This window comes from Carassius gibelio, chromosome B15 (assembly GCF_023724105.1).
Source record: "Carassius gibelio isolate Cgi1373 ecotype wild population from Czech Republic chromosome B15, carGib1.2-hapl.c, whole genome shotgun sequence".
Taxonomy (NCBI): Eukaryota; Metazoa; Chordata; class Actinopteri; order Cypriniformes; family Cyprinidae; genus Carassius; species Carassius gibelio.
The window spans coordinates 7,588,785-7,612,377 of NC_068410.1; the positions used below are offsets into that span (position 1 = coordinate 7,588,785).

Here is a 23,593-nt window from a genome sequence, read left to right on the forward strand (position 1 = left end):
GGATAAGTAGATAAGGATAAGTAGATACTCGTTAAATAAAGTTAAAGAAATACATGTTAAAACGGCTTGCCATAATTTGGGAAACGTTAGGAAATAAATCATACAAAATATGTAAATGCTATTGTTCTGGGTAGAAAAAAACTGTTTATTTAACAAGTTTACCTGTTGGGCATGTTTTTTTTTCTCCGTAATATCGTTTTATTAAACCTTATTTTACGCTGTACAATGATATGAAATCCCACATCCCAGATTCCCAGCTGCTGCAATGCCTTGATGAGTGGATAACCGAAGGCTCATTCTGATCACAGAGCAGCAGCGGGAAAGCTGTAACACTACTGCCGCAAAAATAACTCAAATCACCCGCCGAATGGCGATGCAGTAAGTCGGTTAACAGATTATTCCCATGAACACGGCTGCCACAAGCGAGGAGCTTATTAGGACGCTGGAGAAATGCAGCAGGAGCGCTGTTCTTCCTCCGACAGGCCTCTGGATCCAGGCAGTCTGCTGGAATGCGACGCCGAGCGGAGCGCGGACCGGCTCGGTTGCGCCGCGGTGGATTTCCCGGTAGCTGTAGTTCTTCCCGCCGGTGGCTCTGGGGAACGAATGGGACTGGCCACCCCGAAACAATTCTGCACTATTCTCAACAGACCTCTGATAAGCTTCACGATTCAAGCGTTTGAGAGGTGAGACTTGATATTTAGTGTCAGTGAGCACATGAAACTGATTTTATGACATGTACGTTAAATTAGTTTGTTACTAGCAGACGAAAACAGAACAATAAATCATTATGCCTGTCATAATTACGTCCGTTAGTTTGACAACTGGACAACCCCCCCAAGTAAACAGGCAGAAGTCCAAGGACACCTACTGCATGAAGATCTTGTCCAGAACAGCTTTTTCAATCCTTATTAAGAACATCTGCTGATTCTGCAAGACTTGGGAAAGGCTAAAAGCACTTGACATTGACTTGGCATGTTTAATAAATTGTACTGTGAAGTAAAAGGTTGCTGTGAGTTTCATATTCAAAAAGCTGTCACTTCAATTTTAATGGACAAAAGCATAAACTTAGGAGCCGTTGTAATTCATTTTTGGACTATTACATTTCGATGTCCAGACTGTATGACAGATGTGACCTAAATAAGCGTAGCTGAGATATTAAATTAAACTTCTCTCTGTGTTCTAATATGTACTTCCATACACTCTAGTATGCAAAAAAAAAAAAAAAAAAAAAAACTATCAGAAGCGTAGGATGTAAGTAAACAGTACTGTACACTGATGAACTATTGTAAGTTATTTAATTGGATCTTATTCGTTTTTTATTTAATTTTTTCATTGCAATAATTTGTTAATGTGTTCCTACCTAGCTCTTTCATGGTAGAGAACTGTAAATTCACTAAACATGTTGTGTTGAAAATCACATACAGTGATAATAACTGAGTAAGTACTTCTGTTGAATAACTACGTACTTCATGTTTGTTCTATATAGTATGATTGTATTTAGAATGTAATGTTATTTGGAATAAGTACACCTGCATACTTTTTGCTTACTGTTTTATGCATTCTATGAATATATAGACTACTGCTCTTTAAGGGTTGTTCCAAACTGAAGTGCTCAAAACTATACTTCGAAGGGTACAACTGATAGACACTTTGCTCCCATGATTCTTTGCACACATTTTATTTGTTAAACCTAAATTGGCTTGGCAAGATGATGCAGAAGTGCGTTCCAAGGATCAGTTTTATGGTCCCCTTCACCAGGGGTTCTCAACTCTGGCCCTCAAGACCCATTTTTCTTTAATTAGGGTTGGAGCTAAACTCTGCAGAAAAGTGGGTCTTTGAGCTGAGAACCCCTGCTCTCTGGAAGGAATAGGGATGAGTATGAGAATGTAAATATCATTCTAAAAAAAAACACACCCCGAACACCCAAGCGAATGTGAAACTAACAATAAGTTAGTGCTTAAATGCTCAAAACATCTTAAGCTGCTTAACAACACACTGACTATTTTTTTCATTTTGCTTGATTTTTGTTTTATTATTGTTAATTGAAAGACAGTAGTGATAAAATGTAAATGTGTAAGGAACAACTTTAAATGAAAATGAGAAATATTGCCTTGGCAGCTAACGGACATCACTAAATAGAAATAAGTAAAAACGAAAACTTGAACTATAATTAAAACAAAAAGTGAGATGAAAATAAATGAAACCTAAATAAACACACCTGTTTGTGTCAAAATTCTAATCTTTGGAAGTAATCCTCGTAAACACCATAATTAAGTCTTAAATGAAAACAATCATTTGAGAAAGAAAACTTGTAACCGTAGATTGGCTCGGAGAAGATCTTAAAGTGACAGCAGTCTAATATCCCTGCAGTCTGTCATTCATGTTAATCAAACAACAAAAGAGAAAATATCTGCTCTTGACAAAATCACGTTTGTAACTTTAATAAGAAAAAATAGCATACATATGTAATTTACACAGAGCGGAATATGCAGTTTTTTTATGTATTTGATTACTTTATTCAATATATATAGCATTTTGTATTTATTTGTTCTACTGTACAAATAAATAGAAAAAAAGTTTTTTTCACATTTTTTGTACAATTGCTTGCAATTAGTTTCTTATATATATATATATATATATGTATAAACAGGCGTGAGCTGGGGTCAGCGGGGACCCGGTGAAGGTTGTACCAGTGGGCCCTGTTTGTAATTGTTTAATTTGTATGTTCGTTTATTTTTATTTATTTGTGCTATTTATACAATGTTTAAGTTTTTTTCAAGTTTGTAGGTGTCAAGGTACAGAAACTAAATAATTACATGTAAAAAAGCACTGGATAGTCTTCAGTGTAAACATGAAATATACTGTACAATCAAACCTACATTTATTCAGACACCTTCAACATTTACATTATTACAGTTTTGCTATATATATCAAAAAATATATCTGGTGTCTGAATAATTTTTGGTTTGACTGTTGAAACTACAAAGTAGTCAAGAGCAGTGAGTGATTTTCTTTCATTTTCTTGGATTAACATTACAGCAGCCAGTAGCTAAATTAGGCGCGGTCCCTTTAAGAGACGATGAACGCATCCAATATAATACACATCCCATTTTTTTTCTTCAACTGTTAACTTTCACTTAAGAAATAACTGACGTTTTTTTCGACCATAATTTCCAAGGTGAATGTTTTTACATATTTCGTATGTATTTGTTGGCATTAGAGCAAAAATAAGCAAATTCGATGTTCAAGTGTTTTGATCAAAATGTTAACGCCGATAATGGCCCACCACTAATATATATATATATATATAGGCTAGTATTAGTTTTTTGTGATATTGACACAGGTGTCAAGAATTAGAAATTTTCCTATCAAAACGTTCCTTCATTGCTGGTGTGAACACGAACAGGTTCGGAGCTCCTGGATTCCTCCTCCGGCTGGTGGCCAAACTGGTGTTTACCACCTGCTGTTGGGACTAAAACGTCTCATTTTGTGAAAAAGAGCGGATTGGTTTCCTGGCCTTTTCTTTTGCGAGATCAGTTTGAGTTTTGTTTTTGGTTAGGAAGTTAGGTAAAGCCGTTTGTATTTTTATTTTGTTCTAGATCCCTTTTTGTCTATGTTGACCTGTGGCCCCCCCGAGGAGATGCTCTTTGTTTCACTCATAATCTTCAATAAATCTAACAATGGTGCTTGGTTCCCGACCGGAGTGATTTCTTCTTTAAATTGTTTGAAAACCCAAATTTAAAGCCAAAATAACTGTATTGTGATGAATATCCTTACCGTGAAATAAAGTCACTCATATCGTTATGTAAGATTTTGGTCATATCACCCACCCCTACCTAAATGGAAGTATCAAAAGCACATAGTGAAATTAATAAAAATGTAAATGAATTTATTTTACATTTTTAACAAAGACTATATTCATATGCAAGTAATACTAAAATAACTGATAAAAGCAACATACTGTAACATACAATTTGTTTCCTTAACCTATTATAACAGCGATTATGTTGTTTCTGTTTTTAAAACCTGACAAATGAAAGCTGTTCTATCTGCTTTTTTTTTTTTTTTTTTTTTTTTTACAGATTATCATGGATTGGAACTGTTGTCGTTGTGGTTGCTAAGGAGAATCATGACTTGATGCTGAATATTGTCCAGAAATTTAATCACACAAAGGTAAAAGTAGTCCACGGGGGAACCACCAGACACAGGTCTATCTTCAACGGGCTTCAGGCCTTCAGCAGCACTACAGACTCCCTGACGCCCAAACCAAAAGTGGTCATCATCCATGATGCTGTACGGCCGTTTGTGGAAGAAGATCTTCTGTTGAAAATCACCCTAGCAGCTAAAGAGCAAGGGGTTCGTTTTCTCTTCTTAATCCAGATTTTGCTTCAAAGTAGTGCATTTGTATGGCATTTAATAACAGTATGGAGAGAGAAAAATGAAAACCTATGTTTATTTCTGCCCAAGATTATCATATATACCACAATATAAAAGCCCCGAAATTAGAGGTAAATTATATACAAGGTAAGATTGAATTCAAATATTCCTTTTTTTTCCTGTGGGTGTCATTTGGAATAATTCATTTTAAAACACTCCCTGAAATGTTTGTGGTGAAGAATGTCCACACTCCCTCCCCTAATCTGCTGTACCACGGTCTACATATCTGTCAAATTTATGAGGTGAATGAAAGTCAGACCACGTTAAGTCGTTGAAAGACAATTCCTGATGCGGGCTTCAGAGATATGTGTGAAGCTGTTATAAATCAAATATGGAAAAACTCCAATCAGAGTAACTCTTTTTAAAATATGCTATAGAACAAGAATCCAGTACATACTGTATATCCCATCCTTCCAAGGCAAACGTCATGAAACTCAGCAGAAGACGAGAAATCCAGCTTCGTTTGTGGTTTGACTGCATTGCAGCCTTTTCCAATGTTCATAAATCACTAAGATAAACATATTGTTGACACCTCTCAGCACTACTCCTTACAGCATGAAACCGGATAAGATGTTTTAGTAATGTTTTTGCTGGCTTTAATGCGTGCGGTTGAAGATTTCTGTGATTTTCTTCTAAATCTCCTCTCCAAGGCTGTGACAAAGGCTGGAAAGCAAAACCCATATGTTTATGAAGCACTCAAAAGAATATGACAAGGATAGTGATTCATTGCCTGATCCTAATGCACCATTGTTTAGTAATCATGAATAAACACATTTTTAAAGGCATGTTTTTAATTGTCCCGTTGTCTACCTTGTTTTTTCAGGCCTCGGGAGCGATACGTCCTCTGGTGTCCACAGTCATTGCAACCACGTCAGAGGGCTACCTGGACCACTCGCTGGAGAGAGCAAAGTACAGAGCCAGTGAAATGCCTCAAGGATTTCTTTATGACATTATTTTCCAGGCCTACCAGCGGGTATGAGCAACCCAGACACATTTATTGGTTGGAATAAACCTCAGATTCAATGTGCAAAAAACATTAAAGTTGACTGTCACCTTGACATTCCCACAGTGACTTTTTATGGTAATTTTAGGCATCTCAATAAGTTTATATGTTTTCATATACACTTTTAAAAACAAATTATACAGAGAAGTATTTATTATTATAATTATTATTTATATTAGAATTATGCACCGATGTTGTCTTTTTAACCCATTTGTTATTTATATATATATATATATATATATATAAAATCTGCTTTATATACTTTTTGTTAAATAAATATTACAAATTAATATTTCTATATATTTTTTTATGTATTTAATATTTTATTATTTATATTGATCTATGTACATTTGCGTTTTGAACCCAATTTTCTATGGGACTCTTCTATTTCTGTTTTGGTATCAATATAGATATAAATCTAATTATAATTATGAATAAGTATAAATATTTATGTAATATGTGTCATAAATATTTTATAGATGTTTCTACAAATATATATTTATCTTATAATTATTCATTGCACTGATATTACTGTTTAAGCCCAATTTTCTGAGAAATTTAATTCTTCATAATTACATTTTTTGGATACCTTTTAATGATATATTACTTCACTGTGACAAAGAAACACTCAGTATTCAAATCTTGGACCAACTTGCCTCTTTTGTTCATTGTCCCTGAGATTTGCATAAACCTACAGGTTATTCTGCTCTAAGGCACTGTCACTTTTATTATTATTCCCACGGTAATTAGTTGTGTGCCAAAATAATAAATCAGAATTGTTTAGTCTGGCCAAGGATACATAGCTGACTGCAAGCATTTCTTCTCAAGATCAACTCAAACAATGCTTTCACAGGAATGCTGCTTTCTCATTCAAACTAATAGCGTTTCTCATGGAGGAGGAGTGTAGTGTATTTCATTTGAAAATTCATCAGCATCATCATCTTTGGAACCCTAATAATCCTTTTGTCAAACTTTTGATAACAGTAAAGGATAGTTTTAAAGTGTTAAAAAGAAGCATTGAGGTTTGTAGGACTGCTGAGAAGACTTAATTTTTTTGGGTGCTGGATTTTTTTGCTTCTGGAAAACTTTGATTTCAGAGTCTTGTTGTTTTTGGCTGCGATATCGAACATTTGCGTGAGTTTTCAGTGTCAAGTCACAGCTGTCTGTCCTCAGTTAATTCTAAATAAAGATAAAACCGTGACTTGAAGAAATACAGAGGATGAGGCAATCTGAAGAATGGGTAATATCAAGCCCGCTTGGGTGTTACCCGACACTCCGGTTCTTCTGGGGCTTTTCTTCTCTAACCCCAACAGTGAAGGGTCTGCAAAGATTTATATGCTTCTCCTTGATTTTTGAACCCAATTTTCTATGAGCCTCTGCCATCACGTGACATAAGGCAGTCCATACTTCTTTTTTATGTAGCATTCAGCGCGTTTGATGCTTTTTACAATGGGGGTTATTTCAGGTGGGTGTTTTGAGCGAGGGTTTTTGGATGTAGCCGACGGCCATGTGTCAGAACCCTCTCTGTGGTAGCCTCGAAATGACTGATGCTGTTTCAGCATGCCATCCCATTGAGTCTCTTCAAGATTGAGCTTGAGCTTTACAAAGGAAGAGACATCCAACCCCGTGAGGGTCTAGATGTGTGTTGATGAAAAGTGGGGAAAAATGCCAAAGGTTAAATGATTTCAGGACTTTCTCCTTTAATTTGCCTTGAAATCACAGCGCCATGTAAGCGAAGCTCTCCTCTACACCCGGGATGAAATATTGCTGTAGATATTGCTCTCGTAACTTCTCGGGTGGCATGATTTAGGCTGTGTAATCCAACCGCTGTCTTAGAGCGATTCGCTCCATGTACTCTATTCAGCTTTTTTTAACGGGTTACCAGAATCAAGGACATTTCGTACAAAAATCCCATGCCCAGATGCTTGTTTCTAGAAGAAACAGTATTTCATGACCACAAAAGTTAGTTCCTACACAGGTGTTTGACTGGAGGTTTCTATGGTTCTGATTTACATCATCAGAATTTATCAAACTGGAGCTTGTTTAATATTGTTCTGGTTTTTGTCCTGGTTTCTCCTTTTTCAGTGCAGTGAATTTGACTTTGAGTTTGGCAGCGAGTGCCTACACTTGGCCCTGCAGTACTGTGGCACGAATGCAAAGCTCATAGACGGACCACCGACTCTGTGGAAAGTAAGGAACGAAGGGTTTGACTTTTTGTTGTCATACATATAGGATTTATGCCATACATATTGGGTCCAACGGGGTCTGAGATCACTTTAAAAACGTATTTTTTTAAATCATTTAAACCTGGAAAACATCTCTACATTTAGAATTACTAGGTCTGCTTTCACATTAATCCACAAAAATTTTATGCATCTTTTCACTACATTTCAACCTGTTGTCCACACTGAGACATAATTTTTGATCAGGTGACCAGTGCTGTGAGATCCAGCAAGAAGTGCACAGCGATGAACACAGATGTCAGAGTGATTTAGTTTAAAGCCAGATGCAACAGTCCTGATGTTTTCAATAGCACTGCCAAACATGAGAAAGCACTGTGCCGTGAAGAATCCTGTTAGAAGGCTTTACTATAGATTTACTGTACTGCGCCAAGGTATTGTGGCAGAAATATCGGATTTACATATCGGAGAATATAGAAATTTTACCCTGTAATGTAAATATGAGGTTTTTATAGGTTGTACAGATATTGCTGTTTTTGTTAATGGACAAAATCTGTATCGTGCCATCAAAGTCAGGGAGCACAACCCTGTTTTAAGATTTAACACAATATCACCCATTAGAACATGAAGAAACTGAGAAATTAATTTCTATATTAAGATATTTTGTTAAAGGGGGGGTGAAATGCTATTTCATGCATTTCATGCATAATTTTACACTGTTAAAGAGTTGGATTCCCATGCTAAACATGGACAAAGTTTCAAAAATTAAGTTCTACGTTTGAAGGAGTATTTCTGTTTCAAAAATACTCCTTCTGGTTTGTCACAAGTTTCGGAAAGTTTTTTTCGAGTATGGCTCTGTGTGACGTTAGATGGAGCGGAATTTCCTTATATGGGTCCTACGGGCACTTCTGCCGGAAGAGTGCGCGCTCCCGTATAGCACAGCACTGAGAGCACAACAGACTTCACTGATCAGAGCGAGAGCGTCGCGAAATGTCACAAAAGGAGTGTGTTTTTGGTTGCCAGGGCAAGACAACCCTGCACAGATTACCAAAAGAGAAACGGCATTAAGGGACCAGTGGATGGAGTTTATTTTTACAGAGCATCAACAGAGTTGTGCAAGTGTTTGTGTTTGTTCCCTGCATTTCGAAGATGCTTGTTTTACAAACGAGGCCCAGTTTGACGCCGGATTTGCACATCGTTTATTTCTTAAGGATAATGCAGTCCCAACGAAAAAGGGTCATGATTGTGTGTTGGAACCCCATGCGGTGAGTAAAACTGCTTAAAATATCTCTGTGTTGTTAACTTAGCTATCGGCGCGTAAGCACATCAAGTAAACAACATGTGATGTTGTCATCAAACTGCACTTTCCACATGTACAGCTTAAAAAAAAAAAAAAAAAAAAAAAAAGACGACATAGTGGAACTTAGTCATTTTCCAAAACCGCTAAGCAAATATATACAGTTTCAGTACATACCACATAGCATACCGCCTTTGCTGATGCTGCTCTTGTTAAATTTCTGCTTCTGGATCATAAATATTCGCTGAATCTGAGAGTTAGCCATGGTTTGTTTTGGATGGATTTTTCCTCACGCTAATGTCACAGACGCTCTCAACGCAAAAGCCTACTGGCGCTCGTGATTCTTTAGCTCCGCCCACACGTCACGCATCCAGCCGGTCGTGTTTTTCCGGGAAAAATCGGTACAGACTATCTTTCTCTTATGAATATAATAAAACTAAAGACTTTTTGGAGTTATGAAGGATGCAGTACTACTCTATAGGTACTCAAGATTAACAGGAGATTGAGTGAAAACAAGCATTTCACCCCCCTTTTAAAGAAAAAACACTGAAAAAGGATTTTACTCATGCATATTTTGAAAATATTGTATTATTATAAATGTTTTGTATATTGTACCTCAGTTTTGTGAAATTTTCACCAAAATTTTGAGAAATTCATATACTTTTTTCTTTTCTCCTTGTTATACTGATAATCTGCTGTCTTGAAAAGTTTTGTACTGCATACAGCACGTACAGCAGTGGTCTCAGACTTTTGGACCGCACTATGTGTATATACGGCAACAAACAGTAAATCACTCCTAACAGTGTGTATAACCACAAAACTAATGTTCAGTTATATTTGGCACATTTCATTTAAGCAAAAACTGTTGTTTCTCTTTTAATGTGATGTTTTCCTTTTGTAGGTAACATACAAGCGAGATCTAGCAGCTGCGGAGGCTATTATTAAAGGTATTGTATTTAAGTTGTGCAGTAAAGAAATACATTTTTCACCAGCCACTGATTCGAGTCATTGCTGGGAATACAATATTGCCATTCACTGTTGTTATTGCAGACTTGATGTTGTTTGATTATACATTTTAACTGGGCAAGTCAAAATAGACCATTTTCCACAGTCAGGATCATTGGGCAAAAACAAACTGTTAGTAACGTGTATGTAAATATACAAAAAGATATTGTGAACCACAAAGGCTAACCACCATTTCAAGATGTCTAGATGTTGTCTTTTTATACAAACAGGCTTTTTAAGAGAAATTATAGAAATGACCTGCTATGACCTGTAAGGTATTAGCTGATCCAGCAAAGGGCCAGTTCTCTGGTTTGGACAGAAATCGAAGAATTGGTTAAAACTTAATATTTTTTCATAAACAAGGGGTGGTTCAGTTATATTTTTGCATGCTTTTAGCAAAGCTTCCATGCACTTATTTACTAAGATTATGACCTTTTCTATTCAGCCAGTGCACAAAGCTGCTGTTTGCTTGTAACCCAGTCCTAAAATACCAAACTAAGTGGAATAAAACAACAGATTGGCTAAAAATGTTTTAAACTTGGTTAAGTGTTGGGTCTTCTACCTCTTTCTGAGTTCTGTCCTTGCAACAAAGCATCCCTCTGGCTTTATTTAAAGTTTGCTTTGCCTAGTCCAATAGATCTGTGCTTTTACATTTAATGAAAGGTCAGGAAAAAGCCATTTATCCATTAATTCAAATACAATGATTGTTACTAAGACACTCTGATTAACTTTGATATTTTTCAGTATGAAAGAAGCTTATCTTGTGTATTTGAGAAAAAAAATGCTTAAAATTGTACTTTACTTTCCAACAATTTTTGGAGTAGCTTCACCAAAACTGGTTTGGAAACAGGGTTAAATTACATGAACTAAGGTTACATCAAACATAATTTTGGTAAGCATTATTTTCATTTTATCTTCAGAGACTCTTTCAATGTCAGCATGTATCATCGCAGGAGCGGAAGCAGAAGCTGTTGAGTTGGCCAAAGCACTTCAGAAAAATCTGAAAATGGTATGTTAAAGATGACCTCCCTCGTCTTACGGTTTAGTTAAATAGTCATTGCTTAGGAATGTTGCATATGTAGATGTTAAAAAACTCCTTTTACCCCAATTTCCTACTCACCCCATCCAACAACCAAGCTTTCACCTGTCCTGCAACTGCATGAGGACTAACAGATGGTGAGAGCGATAACCTAGCCGTACCAATGGATGTGCTTGTTGAAATGGATAAGGTGTCTTGTACAAGTGTGACCACCTTCCCATTTATTCCACACTGATTTTTGGAGCCGGTCCAGCTGGAGACATGTCTTCACGTTGTAGCTCTCGCTGTAGGAGATCCATCTTCCAACGCACTGACAAAAAGGAAATAGTTTTATTCAGGCTTTGTGCTCTGGAAGCCCATCCTCTTTTGTAGCTGTTCCAAGTTCTCCATCAAGCACATGTCCTCCTCTTGATAATGTTGCAAACATGAGAGTGCCCAGTGTCCCGTACGGCTGATTGGATCCAGACGTTGCCGCTCCCCCAGGTGCCGATTGGGGTCAGTTCTCCCGAGCCGTTCCTACAACTCGAGGGAGATGAAAGAAAAGGAGGAGATTAGAGATGAGGAATCAAATTTGTCCCAGTGCCATTTGTAAATTTAAGCCCCATTACAGTATCTCCATTACAGCGAAGTGAAACTCAAAGCTGGGACCATTCCAGGCGTGCAGGTGGTACGATTGGCTCTAGGTACGTGTTTTGGTAATAAAGGACAACAGAGAGTGATAAGATGATCCTTTTAGCGAGATGTAATAATTACATCCACGTATGCTACTGATAAGAACTGGACCGGGTTGCTGTCTACTTTCATCAAAGCCTCAAGTTCACTAGGGTCGAACACTTTTTTTTTTTTTTTTTTCTAGGACACAGAGGATTAAAGTCCGAATCCTTGCTCCATAAGGTGCGGATCTCGAACGTGGCAGTTCGTGTATAACTGAGAGTGATATTCACATTCCTCAGCTGTGGGATTTCGAGATAATTTAGAACGGAGAGCATGTAGGTAGTGTATATATCATTTTAAGCCGCATAAGTAAATCTCACACGAAAGAAAATCCACTTTAGATCCATCGGAGACTATAAAATTCCATTGATACTGCATAACTCTTGACTGTAATGTATTCCTACGTCAACCTCGGATTAAGCCACAACATGAGCCGACATGATTCCCAACACGTAACTGTGGTTAAAGTTGAGTTCCTTGCCCGGTAAAAACACATTTCTGTATTTGAATAGTTTACAAATCCCTAAGAATGATCAAAAAGATAGTTTGTTTGTAAATATGCGGAAATGAAAGCATTACCAGAATTTTTGCGTGATCTGGAACATCTAATGAGAACCAAGTGTGTGGCTTGTTTTTTGCTCATTATGAAGCACTTATTTTTGCTTCGCCACCATTTAAATAACCTGTGAACAGTATCTCGTGTGGGCTCAGCAGCCCAACCTGGTTCAGATGTCGAAATGATCTCGTAAATCCATGGTTCGGAGCGAGCTGATTTTCGTCTAAAGCCGCGGTTGGTTATCTTTCAAGAGCGAATAAGTCCTTGCATGTGTTTCCAATAACAATTTCATATTTCCAGTTTTCTCGTCAAGGTCGAGTCTGTGCCAAACACTTCTGTTTATTTCTGTTTATTTCATCTCTGTACAAGACAAGGATATGATTTGATATAGAAGGGCTAAAATATGATTTCATATGCAGAGCATATGTGGTTGCGTTGCTTTTTATGAAAAGGGATGAATCATTAGATCTTAATAAAGAAAAGTTTTGTCTGCCATCATGCAGGTGAGATTGCTTGTTTTATTGAATTTGGACTCTTTTCTCCTTTTCTCAGATGGAGACAGACGTCATTCCTTGTGCAAAGGAAAGTAATACAGAGTACCTGTCCAAAACCCGAAACTTTATTCACATATCTGTACGTCAACTACACACACACACACACACACGCAAGTAATTCAATGTTAAAGCCTACATAAATCAAATTTGACTATTTAATGCGTTTACCTGGTCTTACTGTGAATGATTGACATGTATTTTATTTCAAAAAGAAATAACAGCTTGTCTTTGTAATATTTAATCAATATATTACTTTGATCTCTCTCTGAAATAGCAAATAACTTTTTTTTTGCAAACACACATTTGATCTGTATTCATTATGGAGTCACAAACTACCATTTAAATGTTTGAGGTCTTTTAAAAGAAGTCTCTGATACCAACCAAGGCGGTGTATATTTGAACAAAAATCCAGCAAAACCAGCAATATTCTGAAATATTATTATAATTAATAATTTGTTTTATATTTTAATATATTTAAAAATGTGATTTATTCCTTTAATGGCAAAGCTAAATTTTCAGCAAGCATAGCTCCAGTCGTCAGTTTTAAATGATCCAATAGAATAGATTGAAAACATTTGTGGAATGCCTATATGAAAAGATTATTTGAAGAACAAACTTCAAAAGAACAGCATTTATTTGAATTAGAAATCTTCAGGCACATTATAAATGGTTTTACTGTCACTTTTGATTTATTCAATTCACTCTTTCTGAAAGAAGTATTAATTTCTTTCCAATTTTTTTTTAATTTCTCTATATATGTTGTGTGTGACACACACACACACACATCACTACTATGAGTTATTTCTTTGTAAATACATAATGTAAAACATTTCTAATAAATTTTGTTTAGTTATCCATTTTTCTAAATGTTTAGTTTATTTTGTGTAAGTTGTCTTATACTTATTCACAGTAAGATTTACAGCCATAGTTTTTGCCCCCTTAAAAATTAGTTTGGTGTGACATTAATGTTATTTGTGCCTTTGTTTTAGACGACTGCTTCGAACTTCTCGGGGACCCTGGACATGGTGAAACGTTTTGAAGATATCGACCACGCTCGTTTATACCCAGTAGTTGTTGTTTGGGTAAGATTCCATACACCCCATTGACCTTTTCAGTGTTTAGTTTAAAATATTTTTTAGCTTTAATGCAAGTAGAAAACTTTTTGATGAAGTATGCTCACTAGGTTGTTGCTATAATACCAAACATATTATTTATTGTGTGAACACAAGGGGAAGTATTTGAGAAAATTTGATTGTAATAGGCAAGAGTTTAATCTTAAACTCATTTTGTCATTTTCATTGTGACATAGAAACATACAGGGCCCTATTTAAACAATCTAAGTGCATGGTCTAAAGCGCCGATAATGCTCCTGAACACACCTCTTTTTTAGACCAGCATGCCCTTGGGTGCACAAATGGGCGCAAATCCATTTGCTATTTAAACAATGTGGCGCAGAACTGGAAAATGAGAACTGCTTCAGAGCTGAACCTAGCAAAAACACTTGTGCCGTGCCTTGCGCCGGGAGTATGATAGGGCCCACAATGTGCATCTGATCACAGAAGTGCTAAAACTTACTGCCGTTGTGGTGTTGGCAGTTGGAAAAACCCTCGATGTATTGTTTCCTGGTTCTTGTCCAGCATTTGTACCTCAGAACATCTTAGTCTTAAACTCTGGGAATGTCATCACTCTTACCTTGATTCATTTCTTAAATGTGTTTCAAAAGCATAAAATCTGTGCTCCTGAAGTTTTGATCTCTGAATCCAGGGATCCGCACCAAGTGTGGGAATCCAGCTTTCTCAGAATCCATATGTGCTTCCTTTAACATTCCCTCTGAAGGGCCGTTAGATAACCTCTACTCTCCATCATTATGTTTTCACTCGTTGTTTGGATTTCACAGATGCTTTGTTCTTATCATCACCACAGACGTGATGATAGCACATGTGGCTGAGAGAGCGTGTGATTGCGAGTAAAACCACAAGCCGTGCTTCAAGATTATTTTATAACGAGCTGTTCAGAGGTTTGCTTGACTTTTTTTACGCTTACATTTGGATCCTCTTAACATTCTATTACATTTCCTGTTGGGCTTTCAGTTACCTTTTTTGTACTTGTAGAGATACTTCGTTATGAAACTACAAAAAAATCTGTTAGAATCAGAGTAAACCGCATTTCCTCAATTTATACTGGGATATGACCTCTGTTAGAAATATGTTTTTCTTCAAGAAGTTAGCAAAATGAGCAAGGCCTGTTTTAGTTGGTACGGATGCGTACAAGCCACATCTTCCTAAAACGGTGATGTAAGCGAACGGAAAAAGAAATTGCATTCATTTAACGGATCGGTGAATGCTGGGTCAGTTGCAATGGAAACTTTTCGCTAAGAGTTGGTTCTTGCTGTTTTGCATGGGAGCTCAACCTGTCCAAACACACATAGAGCACTGAGCGTTTATTAAAAAGAGTACTATGAGGCACTTTTGAAATTAATGGGCCTGTTTTACGAAAAGGGAATATTTAACTGAAGTAAGTGCAGGTTAATATGGTATTATTAATTCCCATTTGGATTGAACGAGTCATTATAGGTGATTTAGATAAGTATTGTAATGCTTATTAATTCCTGTATTGGTCCGTAATTTGCCATGTGTTATTTTAGCAGCTGAACCCCTTTGACCTAAAATATTTACTTAAGTTTATCTTGAGATTTTGAGGTAATATTTAAATAATTTAACAACGCATTCATATGTTCACATTTGTCTGATGTCTGTTAATGACATGACATGCAAGTAATCAATAAATGTCATCTTTTTAGTAAGCGTTTCATTGTTTAAAAAAATATTTTTTTATTACATTTTAGATTTCAAATGATAATTTAACAGCATATTTGCTTGTTCACATTTCTCTACTATCAGTTAAAGGTAATAAACAAAATATTTAATATTTTTTAGTAAGTGTTTTATTTTTTAATAATTAATTATTCATTTCAGTTTATATTTTAAGTTGCAGGTAAATAAAATACTGTTTCATCAGATTAGTAAATATTTGTATTAATTTATTTAGCTTCAGTTTAGATTTTCAGTTTACATTTCAATAATTTAACAACTACAATGGTTACACGAGATGCAGGTAAACAAAATATTGAATCTTTTAAGTAAGTTTTTTATTTTGTTTTAATTGTATTTTGTAATTATTTATTTTTGAAATGTTATTTGAATAACAGTAGCAATTAAGAATACATGTTCATGTTTATATTTCACTTAATGGTTACATGAGATGCAGATAACAAGATTCCATCTTTTTTAGTAACTGTTTTTTAGTATCCTTTTTGTTGATTTAAGTATAGATTTTAAGTGAATATTTTTAATAATTTAACAGCACATTGGCACATTTCTCTAATGTCAGTTACTGGTAATGGTAACATACGGAAGCCCGTTTCCACCACTGAATAAAAAAATTCAAATAACTACATTTCTCAGAATTGTAATATAATCTTGCAGTTGCGCAAACTCGCAATTCTGACTTTATTGACTTTTTCTCAGAATTGTGAGTTTATATATGCCATTGTGAGTTTTTTTTTCTTCTTCCAAGTCAGAATTGTGAGATATAAACTTATCTTGAATTGTAAAATTGTAATCTTTAAATACGTTTTTCCGAAAATTATTCATTTAGTTTTATATCTTATTTACATTAATTTATTTTGACACATGTGTCATTACTATACTTTTCATAAACTTATGAACTCCCTGCTATTCCCTCACGATCCTTCAGTTTGTGAAACCCTGCTGTAGATAAGTGGAGATGTTTTTTATTCTTTTTGCTGACAGGTACAGCTGAACATGACAAATCAGTCTGTCGACAGCCAAAAGACAGAAGAGTTAAGAGCCTTCAGGAGTCTGGCCTCTGAAGTCATACTGGGAAATGTTCTGCTCTATGGAATTCAGATTGATCACACCAAGGTAATTTTCTCAATGAGATATCATTATGTCTGTTCAAGGGATAGTTCACCCAAAATCTGAAAATATAGCTTTGTTTATAAGCTTCATCTGAGCCTGATCTGGCCTGGATAAAAGGTCTAGGAACATCCAAGAGGAACCTTGTCTCGTTGCTTGGTCAGGAGGTCTAAAACGTGTCCTTTGGAGAATTCATTAAATATCTTCACTATATATTAGCCGTTGTGGCTCCAAAGGGAAAAAACCAGAGAGAGTGATGTGTGAATTTGCCCTGTCTGGCTGCGGCCCTCATTTAAAATGCTCAGACAGCGGAGGGAGTGACTGTAATATGTGTTCGTCGTGATAAAATGCTTATTTTTGTGAGATAGTGGAAGTGCAGATAAAGACCATGCATAAATCACCCTCATAGGTCCCGTAATGATGAAGATAATTCCTCCCAGATGCGCTTATTCATGCTTCACAAAATAGCTGCCAAGTCTCGCTTTGTGAGTTCTGACCCTTCCAACTACCTTCCTTCAGTATGTGATATAGGTTTTTTCAATTAGAGGTCATGCCTCCTAATTCGGTATTTTATCCAGATCGTTTTTGAGATGCAGTGAAACCGTCAGACGTTTTCTGCCGCTAGTCACGCCTGAGGGTTTTTGGATGACATAACGGTTAAATATATAGACTTTCCATTGCCTAATACTATACCGAATTTATTCCACTGGCATCATTCAAGCAGTCAAAATCAGGTTTTGATGATCACCGCTGGGAAACTTTAAAAGGCTCATATCATAAGCAATTAAGTTTTCATTGATCATTTGAGATGAAATAAATTGGTGCATTATGAAAAAATATTATAAATACTGATTTCGGCATAAATTGGCCATAAATTTAACAATAACTAGGGTAAAGCACTGTTGGTCAGTTCACATAAATTATGTTTCTTAAAGGCATGATAGGAAAAAAAATAGTTACATTCTAAGGTTAAAAAGAGGGTTTTACATTAAAAATAGACGGCAGGGTGGAATATATATATATATATATAACAAAGATAATATAAATAAGTGTCATTATAAAAATTGCCCAATGATTATAGCTAGATTCATAAAATTGTTCGTAAAATAGATGCTTTTATAGAATATTGTATTTAATAAATGTACTTTGACATGTATACCATCAGAAATGGTCCTTTCTTTTGTCTGCACTAAAGAAGATGCAGTTTAAGAGTAGTTTAGTTAAGGGTAGTTTAAGTTGATGTGGGCGATTTTATCTCTGTAGTCTTCCAGGATTATTTGATTAGAATCGTTGGGTTTGTTTTTGCTAGCCAGATGTTTGTACATGTGGAGGGTTTGTTGTTTTGAGAACACTGGCATCTAATAAGGATTGGTAAACATCGTCTCATGAATACACATTCTGTCTTCATTAAAAACACTGCGTCTTTTTAATCCAAAACTTTTTTTTTGCTTTTTCTTACTTCTGCTTCAAGAACGTATTATACCTTGACTGTGTTCAGTTTGTTCAGTGACGCATTCCTTTTAGGACAGGATTTGACTTAAGTCTTTCAACACTTTTCAGTGAAGCTTGAGACTGAAACCTCCGTGTCATGGACCTCCAGGTTGTGGAAGTATTTCTCGCTAGTCACCCTCCACGTAGATTTCGAAGAGATGTTTGCGTGATTCATTGTGTGTAAACAATGACAGGCCTCGTTAAACAAATAATTTCTTTCAGTCTTTCCACGGTATGTTTGTAATATGCAAAGTTTGCCTTATTAAATCCAGACTGAGGCAAGCGTGACACTAACAGCCACAAGAGCAGCTTTGTACTGTAAATGTAGATAGATAGATAGATAGGTAGATAGATAGATACTAACCAAGGCTGCATTTGTTTGATCAAATAAACGGATATTGTGAAATGTATAAATAAAATGTATAAATTTACAATTTTGCCGTTTAAAAATGTTTTCTATTTTGAAATATAACTGTATATTTTAACTGTCTATTTTAATATATAACTGTAATATATTCCAGTACTGTATTTTCAGCCACATCCTATATTTTCTAATATCCTGATATTATAATTTCCTTTTTTAGGATTCTTCAATGAATCAAAATAACTGCATTTTTATTTTTTATTTGAAACAATGAAATATTCTACTGACACTTTTGATCAATTCAATGTGTTCTTGCTGAATTAAAGTATTCATTTCTTTCAAAAGAATTCACTGACCCCAAACTTTTAAACGCTAGATAGATAGTCTTTATAAGAACTATTTAACATGTGTCTTGGAGTAAGTAAAGTGATCTGACGGTGACAATACAGGTCATTTTTGGCCCCATCAGTGCCTGGCCAGTGAGTGACAGGAAGTGTCACAAGATCTCCTTCGCACATAGGGCCTGGTGGTCTATCATGTGCTGAAAAGGCTTGTCACAATGATATATAGCCGTCCTAATCCCTCCTGTGAGAGCCCAGCAGTTTACCCACCCCTCACTTCCTCCTCAAAGCATCCAGCCGAGGAATCTAAACCTGAGAGGAGATTAGCTGCTCCTTAGAAAAGAGAAAGAGACTCTCCTACCTGCCCAGATCCACCCGTTTTTGAAACCGGATTCCTGGTTTAGCCCAAATTTGGTCCATCTTGAGTTTTCCAATTTAGCCTTACTGGCACTGAAGCCTGATGCAGTTTTTAAATGGTTTATTTTTTGCAGGCTCGATTGCCAAATAATCAGTTAGATTTTCTGAAGACTAATGATGTTTTGGGTATCTGCAGGTTTCTATAGGAGTCAATACAGTACTGTGATGATTGAGGGACCACAAAAAGGTATCAGATCCTTAAATCGCTCTAAAATAACCCATGCTAAAATGATGTCAGGGTGGAGCGTACCTCAGCGTCTCTTTTTATACTCGTCTGCCTTTGACAGCGCAAATGTATTTGGCCATACCCTCCGCTTAGTGTCGGATTTACGTTCCAGTAGTCATTTCTCATTCTCCAAATATTCCCCTTCTCTCCATGTCTAATTGTTTTTACATTTGCCTCATCATTCCGGCTGGCACAAATGCACTGCAGGAGGAAAAGTAAAAAAAAAAGTCAGTGTTTTTTCTTGTGCGGTCTTGAAAGATCCCTGCTGACAACTCCAGGCCAGAGCGCTTCTCCTTTGATATCTGTACTGTGGCAGCATGTGTTGGGTATTCTTGATATTTAATACTAATGATGCACTGAAATTTCCTAGTTGAAACCTCCATGAACACAGAAAGTCAGCCTTTGTTTGAAATAATAAACCATATCAATCCTATTTATGATATCATATATATTTTTAATAGTGATTACACACAAAAATGTTTTTTTAATGTTTAATTTTGAATGTGGGTTAATGTAATATGTGACCATGGATCACAAAACCAGTCATAATTGTCCTTATCTTGAAATTGAGATCTATATGCTTTCCATTAAAGAATGGTTTGTTAGGATATACAATATCTGGCTGCGGTACAATATCAAAGGAGAAGCGGGAAGTCGTGGCCTAATGGGTAGAGATTCGGACTCGTAATCCAAAGCTTGTGAGTTCGAGTCTTGGGCCGGCAGGGATTGTAGATGGGGGGGTATGAATGTACAGCGCCCAGTACCACAACTGAGGTGCCCTTGAGCAAGGCACCGAACCCTCAACTGCTCCACGGTGTGCCGCAGCTTAAATGGCTGCACACTGCTGCGGGTGTGTGTGTGTTCACTACTGTGTGTGCACTTTAGATGGGTTAAATGCAGAGAACGAATTCCTGTTATGTTTTTATCAGCTGTTTGGACTTTAATTCTGACGGCACCCATTCACTGCAGAGGATCTATTTGCAAGCAAGTGACGTGATTCTAAATTTCTTGGATGGCCTAAGGGTGAGCACAATTTCAGCAAATTAAGAATTTTTAGGTGAACTATTCCTTCCAGAAAACTCTCAAAAATAAAAATAACTCTTAAACTGATTTTTTGGGGGAACATAGGCACACTTGTTCTCATAATGTTTTACAAAAAATGTTGGTTAGTATCTACTGAAAATAATTTCTAAGGTTTCTGTTCAAACCTGTTCTGACAGTTTCTCTTATGGATGATTTTTGGACGTTGCAGTGATCAAAATATTGGTGCATCACTGTGTAATGCCTCCAGAGACAAGCTGGCGTGTCTGATCACACACTGTAACCCACTGTTTATTTAGTATTGATTTGGCAGATTACATAAGCCACTGATACACTCATGATCTTGCATATGCATGCAAACTCTCATAGCGAGACAACATTCCATTCAAGAACATTCACAAACAAATTAGATTAGAAATTAGATGCTGATGCTTACCAGGGGCGACCAAATGGCTTTGTAAACATTCAATCAGCAAGAGGCAGTGGTGGCGTATTCTACCCCATGCAGCCTGTCCACGGCAGAACACTTGTTTTAGATTTGAGACGACCACCCACTGTCAGGTATTGAATGTCCACTGCGCAGTAATCTTGTTTTGAGCTCGGGAGTTTTTCAGGATTTAGTATGAGCCTCGTTCGGTTAAGTCATTTGAAGTGGTTCACCTCTGACTTAAATCTTTTTAGAAGTTTGTGTTCTTTTCTTGGTGGTGAGTCAGGTCGAGCCATTGATAAGCACAACCTTTTGAGCGAGCTATATCCTTCCTACACTGGAAACCATTTACCGCACCATATATGTTAAATATACAGTTGAGTCCAGAAGTTTAGACCACATATATCCTGTTAGATTTAAAGTCTAATTTAAGCCTGGAATTCAAATCATCCTGGATAACTTCTGGAGGTTGTGTCAACAGATGGCAATAAAGCAAAACATTTCTGCAGCACGTCAATCAAATGCAATTTTAAATAACTATTTTAGTATATTTTAAGATTTAATTTATTCCTGTGATGCAAAGATTAATTTTCAGCATCATTACTCCAGACTTCAGTGTCTTCAGAAATCATTCTAATATTATGTTTTGATGTCTTTTAAACAATTGCAATTTGTTCAAACCTTCTAATCCCAAACTTTTTGGGGTTTTATATATTTTTATAAAAACACTACATTCGAAGGTGACAAGTGCAACAGGTAAAATGTAGATGAGAAAAAATATATTAAAACATTCTAAAAACTTTTAAATGCTTGAAAATTCAAGTATTGTTAACATCCATTTTAAGTACAATTGAATTTATTATATATATATATATATATATATATATATATATATATATATATATTAGTTATTAGTATATAGGCAGAGAGGTATTTATATTGCATCTGTATAAACCGTGCAGGTTTGTTTTCCGCTAAGCAATTTTGCTGTCTCTCACACTTTCACCTTTACTCTTCTACAAATGATGACTGTTTAGTCTATGTTAATTCTTGTTTGGACAGCTCGGGAACAAACGCAGACAGTCTTTTGTTTGAGGGAAAGGTGAAATATTTACGTGATAAGGCTTGTTCCTAATGCATCAAGACGAGGTGCGGGCGCTTGGCGATGGGTGAGTGTAGAGATGGAAAATAAGGATGTAGAAACTGAAATGCTGAAGGAAATAACATACATGACCCGGGCTGATCTCTGACTAGACCTCTCGGTGTATTTCACAAAATGTAATGAGGTGAACTCAAGAGGTTTTGTTGTTAACAGCGGATGTTTGGTTTCTTCATGTGGGCCTTGGGGTATCATGACATACTTTAGCATTTTCAACAGATCTGTCAGTGTAAGAAAGCATTGTGGTCTATCATTGTTTAGGAACATGTCTGTCGCCAGGTCAAGTACAAACATAGAAATCGCTCCCTCCCTCTGACTTGTTGAAATAGAGCAGTATTCACAGGTATGGAAACAAAAGCTTTCTGTATTTTCTTCGCCTCATTCCTGTGAATGTGGTAGGTTACGCCTGCGGCTGTTCTACAGAAAAAAGAGATCCAGAGAGACAGTTCACTGAGGAAACCTGTTTAAGACCTGAGAAACTATAGACGCCATTCTCCTTGTAACCGAACGACGGAAACCTTCATTATTACTTTGATTTTCTTTCAGTGTACCTTGACTTGTTTATCTGAGCAGTTCCTGAATCAATATTGTGTAATGCAGTGCTTCAATAGGAATGTGAATGTGTCGTCCAGTTTAAGAGAAGAGAAGACACTCAGATCCCTTTTGAAATGAGGTGAGACTGAATGAGAATGATGGGGTCATGCTGAGGACACATTTTGGAGGCACAATCCCACAAATCTTTCTAAGTATTAAGTATTTGTGCTGGTGGTACATTTTGAAAAATCAGTGGGCCGAATCATCTTTCGCCTTTGGCTGGTGTTTTCTTCAGAATAAAGTGGTAATGGAAGAGATTAACAACTGTCAAGTTTTTCTACAGCTATAAGCCATGCAGTGTATGATTTTCAATCCAACCCATTTTGACTTTCATTATTTAACTGACATTTCCTGTACATTAAGTTAATTGTACAAAGTCAATTGCTAGCTTTTCCCTGTTGATATTAGATGGCACTTTCAATGAATAAGTTGAATTTTGTTTAGCCATTTTTTTGAGACGTTAGAATTAGAATATCATCAGAAAGTTGACTTATTTCACTACTTCCATTCAAAAAGTGAAACTTGTATATTATATTCATTCATTACACACAGACTGATGTTTATTTTATTTTTTTTATTTTGATGATGATAACGGACAACTAAGGAAAATCCCAAATTCAGTATCTCAGAATATTAGAATATTACTCAAGACCAATACAAAGAAAGGATTTTTAGAAACATTGGGCAACTGAAAAGTAAGAAAATGAAAAGTATGAGCATGTACAGCACTCAATACTTAGTTGGGGCTCCTTTTGGCTGAATTACTGCAGCAATGCGGCGTGGCATGGAGTCGATCAGACTGCTCAGGTG

The 23,593-nt window shown here is 36.2% G+C and overlaps 1 protein-coding gene across 2 annotated transcripts in view; it reads left to right on the forward strand.

The window, feature by feature from the left end:
- The first annotated feature begins 242 nt into the window (after nt 1–242).
- crppa (CDP-L-ribitol pyrophosphorylase A) overlaps nt 243–23,593 on the forward strand; it is a 31,407-nt gene continuing 8,056 nt past the window's right edge. The window contains exons 1-9 of one of the 2 annotated variants that reach the window (XM_052576498.1): nt 243–683; nt 4,083–4,356; nt 5,261–5,410; nt 7,526–7,630; nt 9,819–9,864; nt 10,843–10,931; nt 12,784–12,864; nt 13,775–13,867; nt 16,604–16,729. In XM_052576498.1, the coding sequence (XP_052432458.1) occupies nt 451–683; nt 4,083–4,356; nt 5,261–5,410; nt 7,526–7,630; nt 9,819–9,864; nt 10,843–10,931; nt 12,784–12,864; nt 13,775–13,867; nt 16,604–16,729 (1,197 nt within the window). In that variant the 5' untranslated portion in view covers nt 243–450. Of the gene's footprint in view, nt 684–4,082; nt 4,357–5,260; nt 5,411–7,525; nt 7,631–9,818; nt 9,865–10,842; nt 10,932–12,783; nt 12,865–13,774; nt 13,868–16,597; nt 16,730–23,593 lie in introns of both variants that reach the window. The other variant, XM_052576497.1, reaches the window with a different exon arrangement.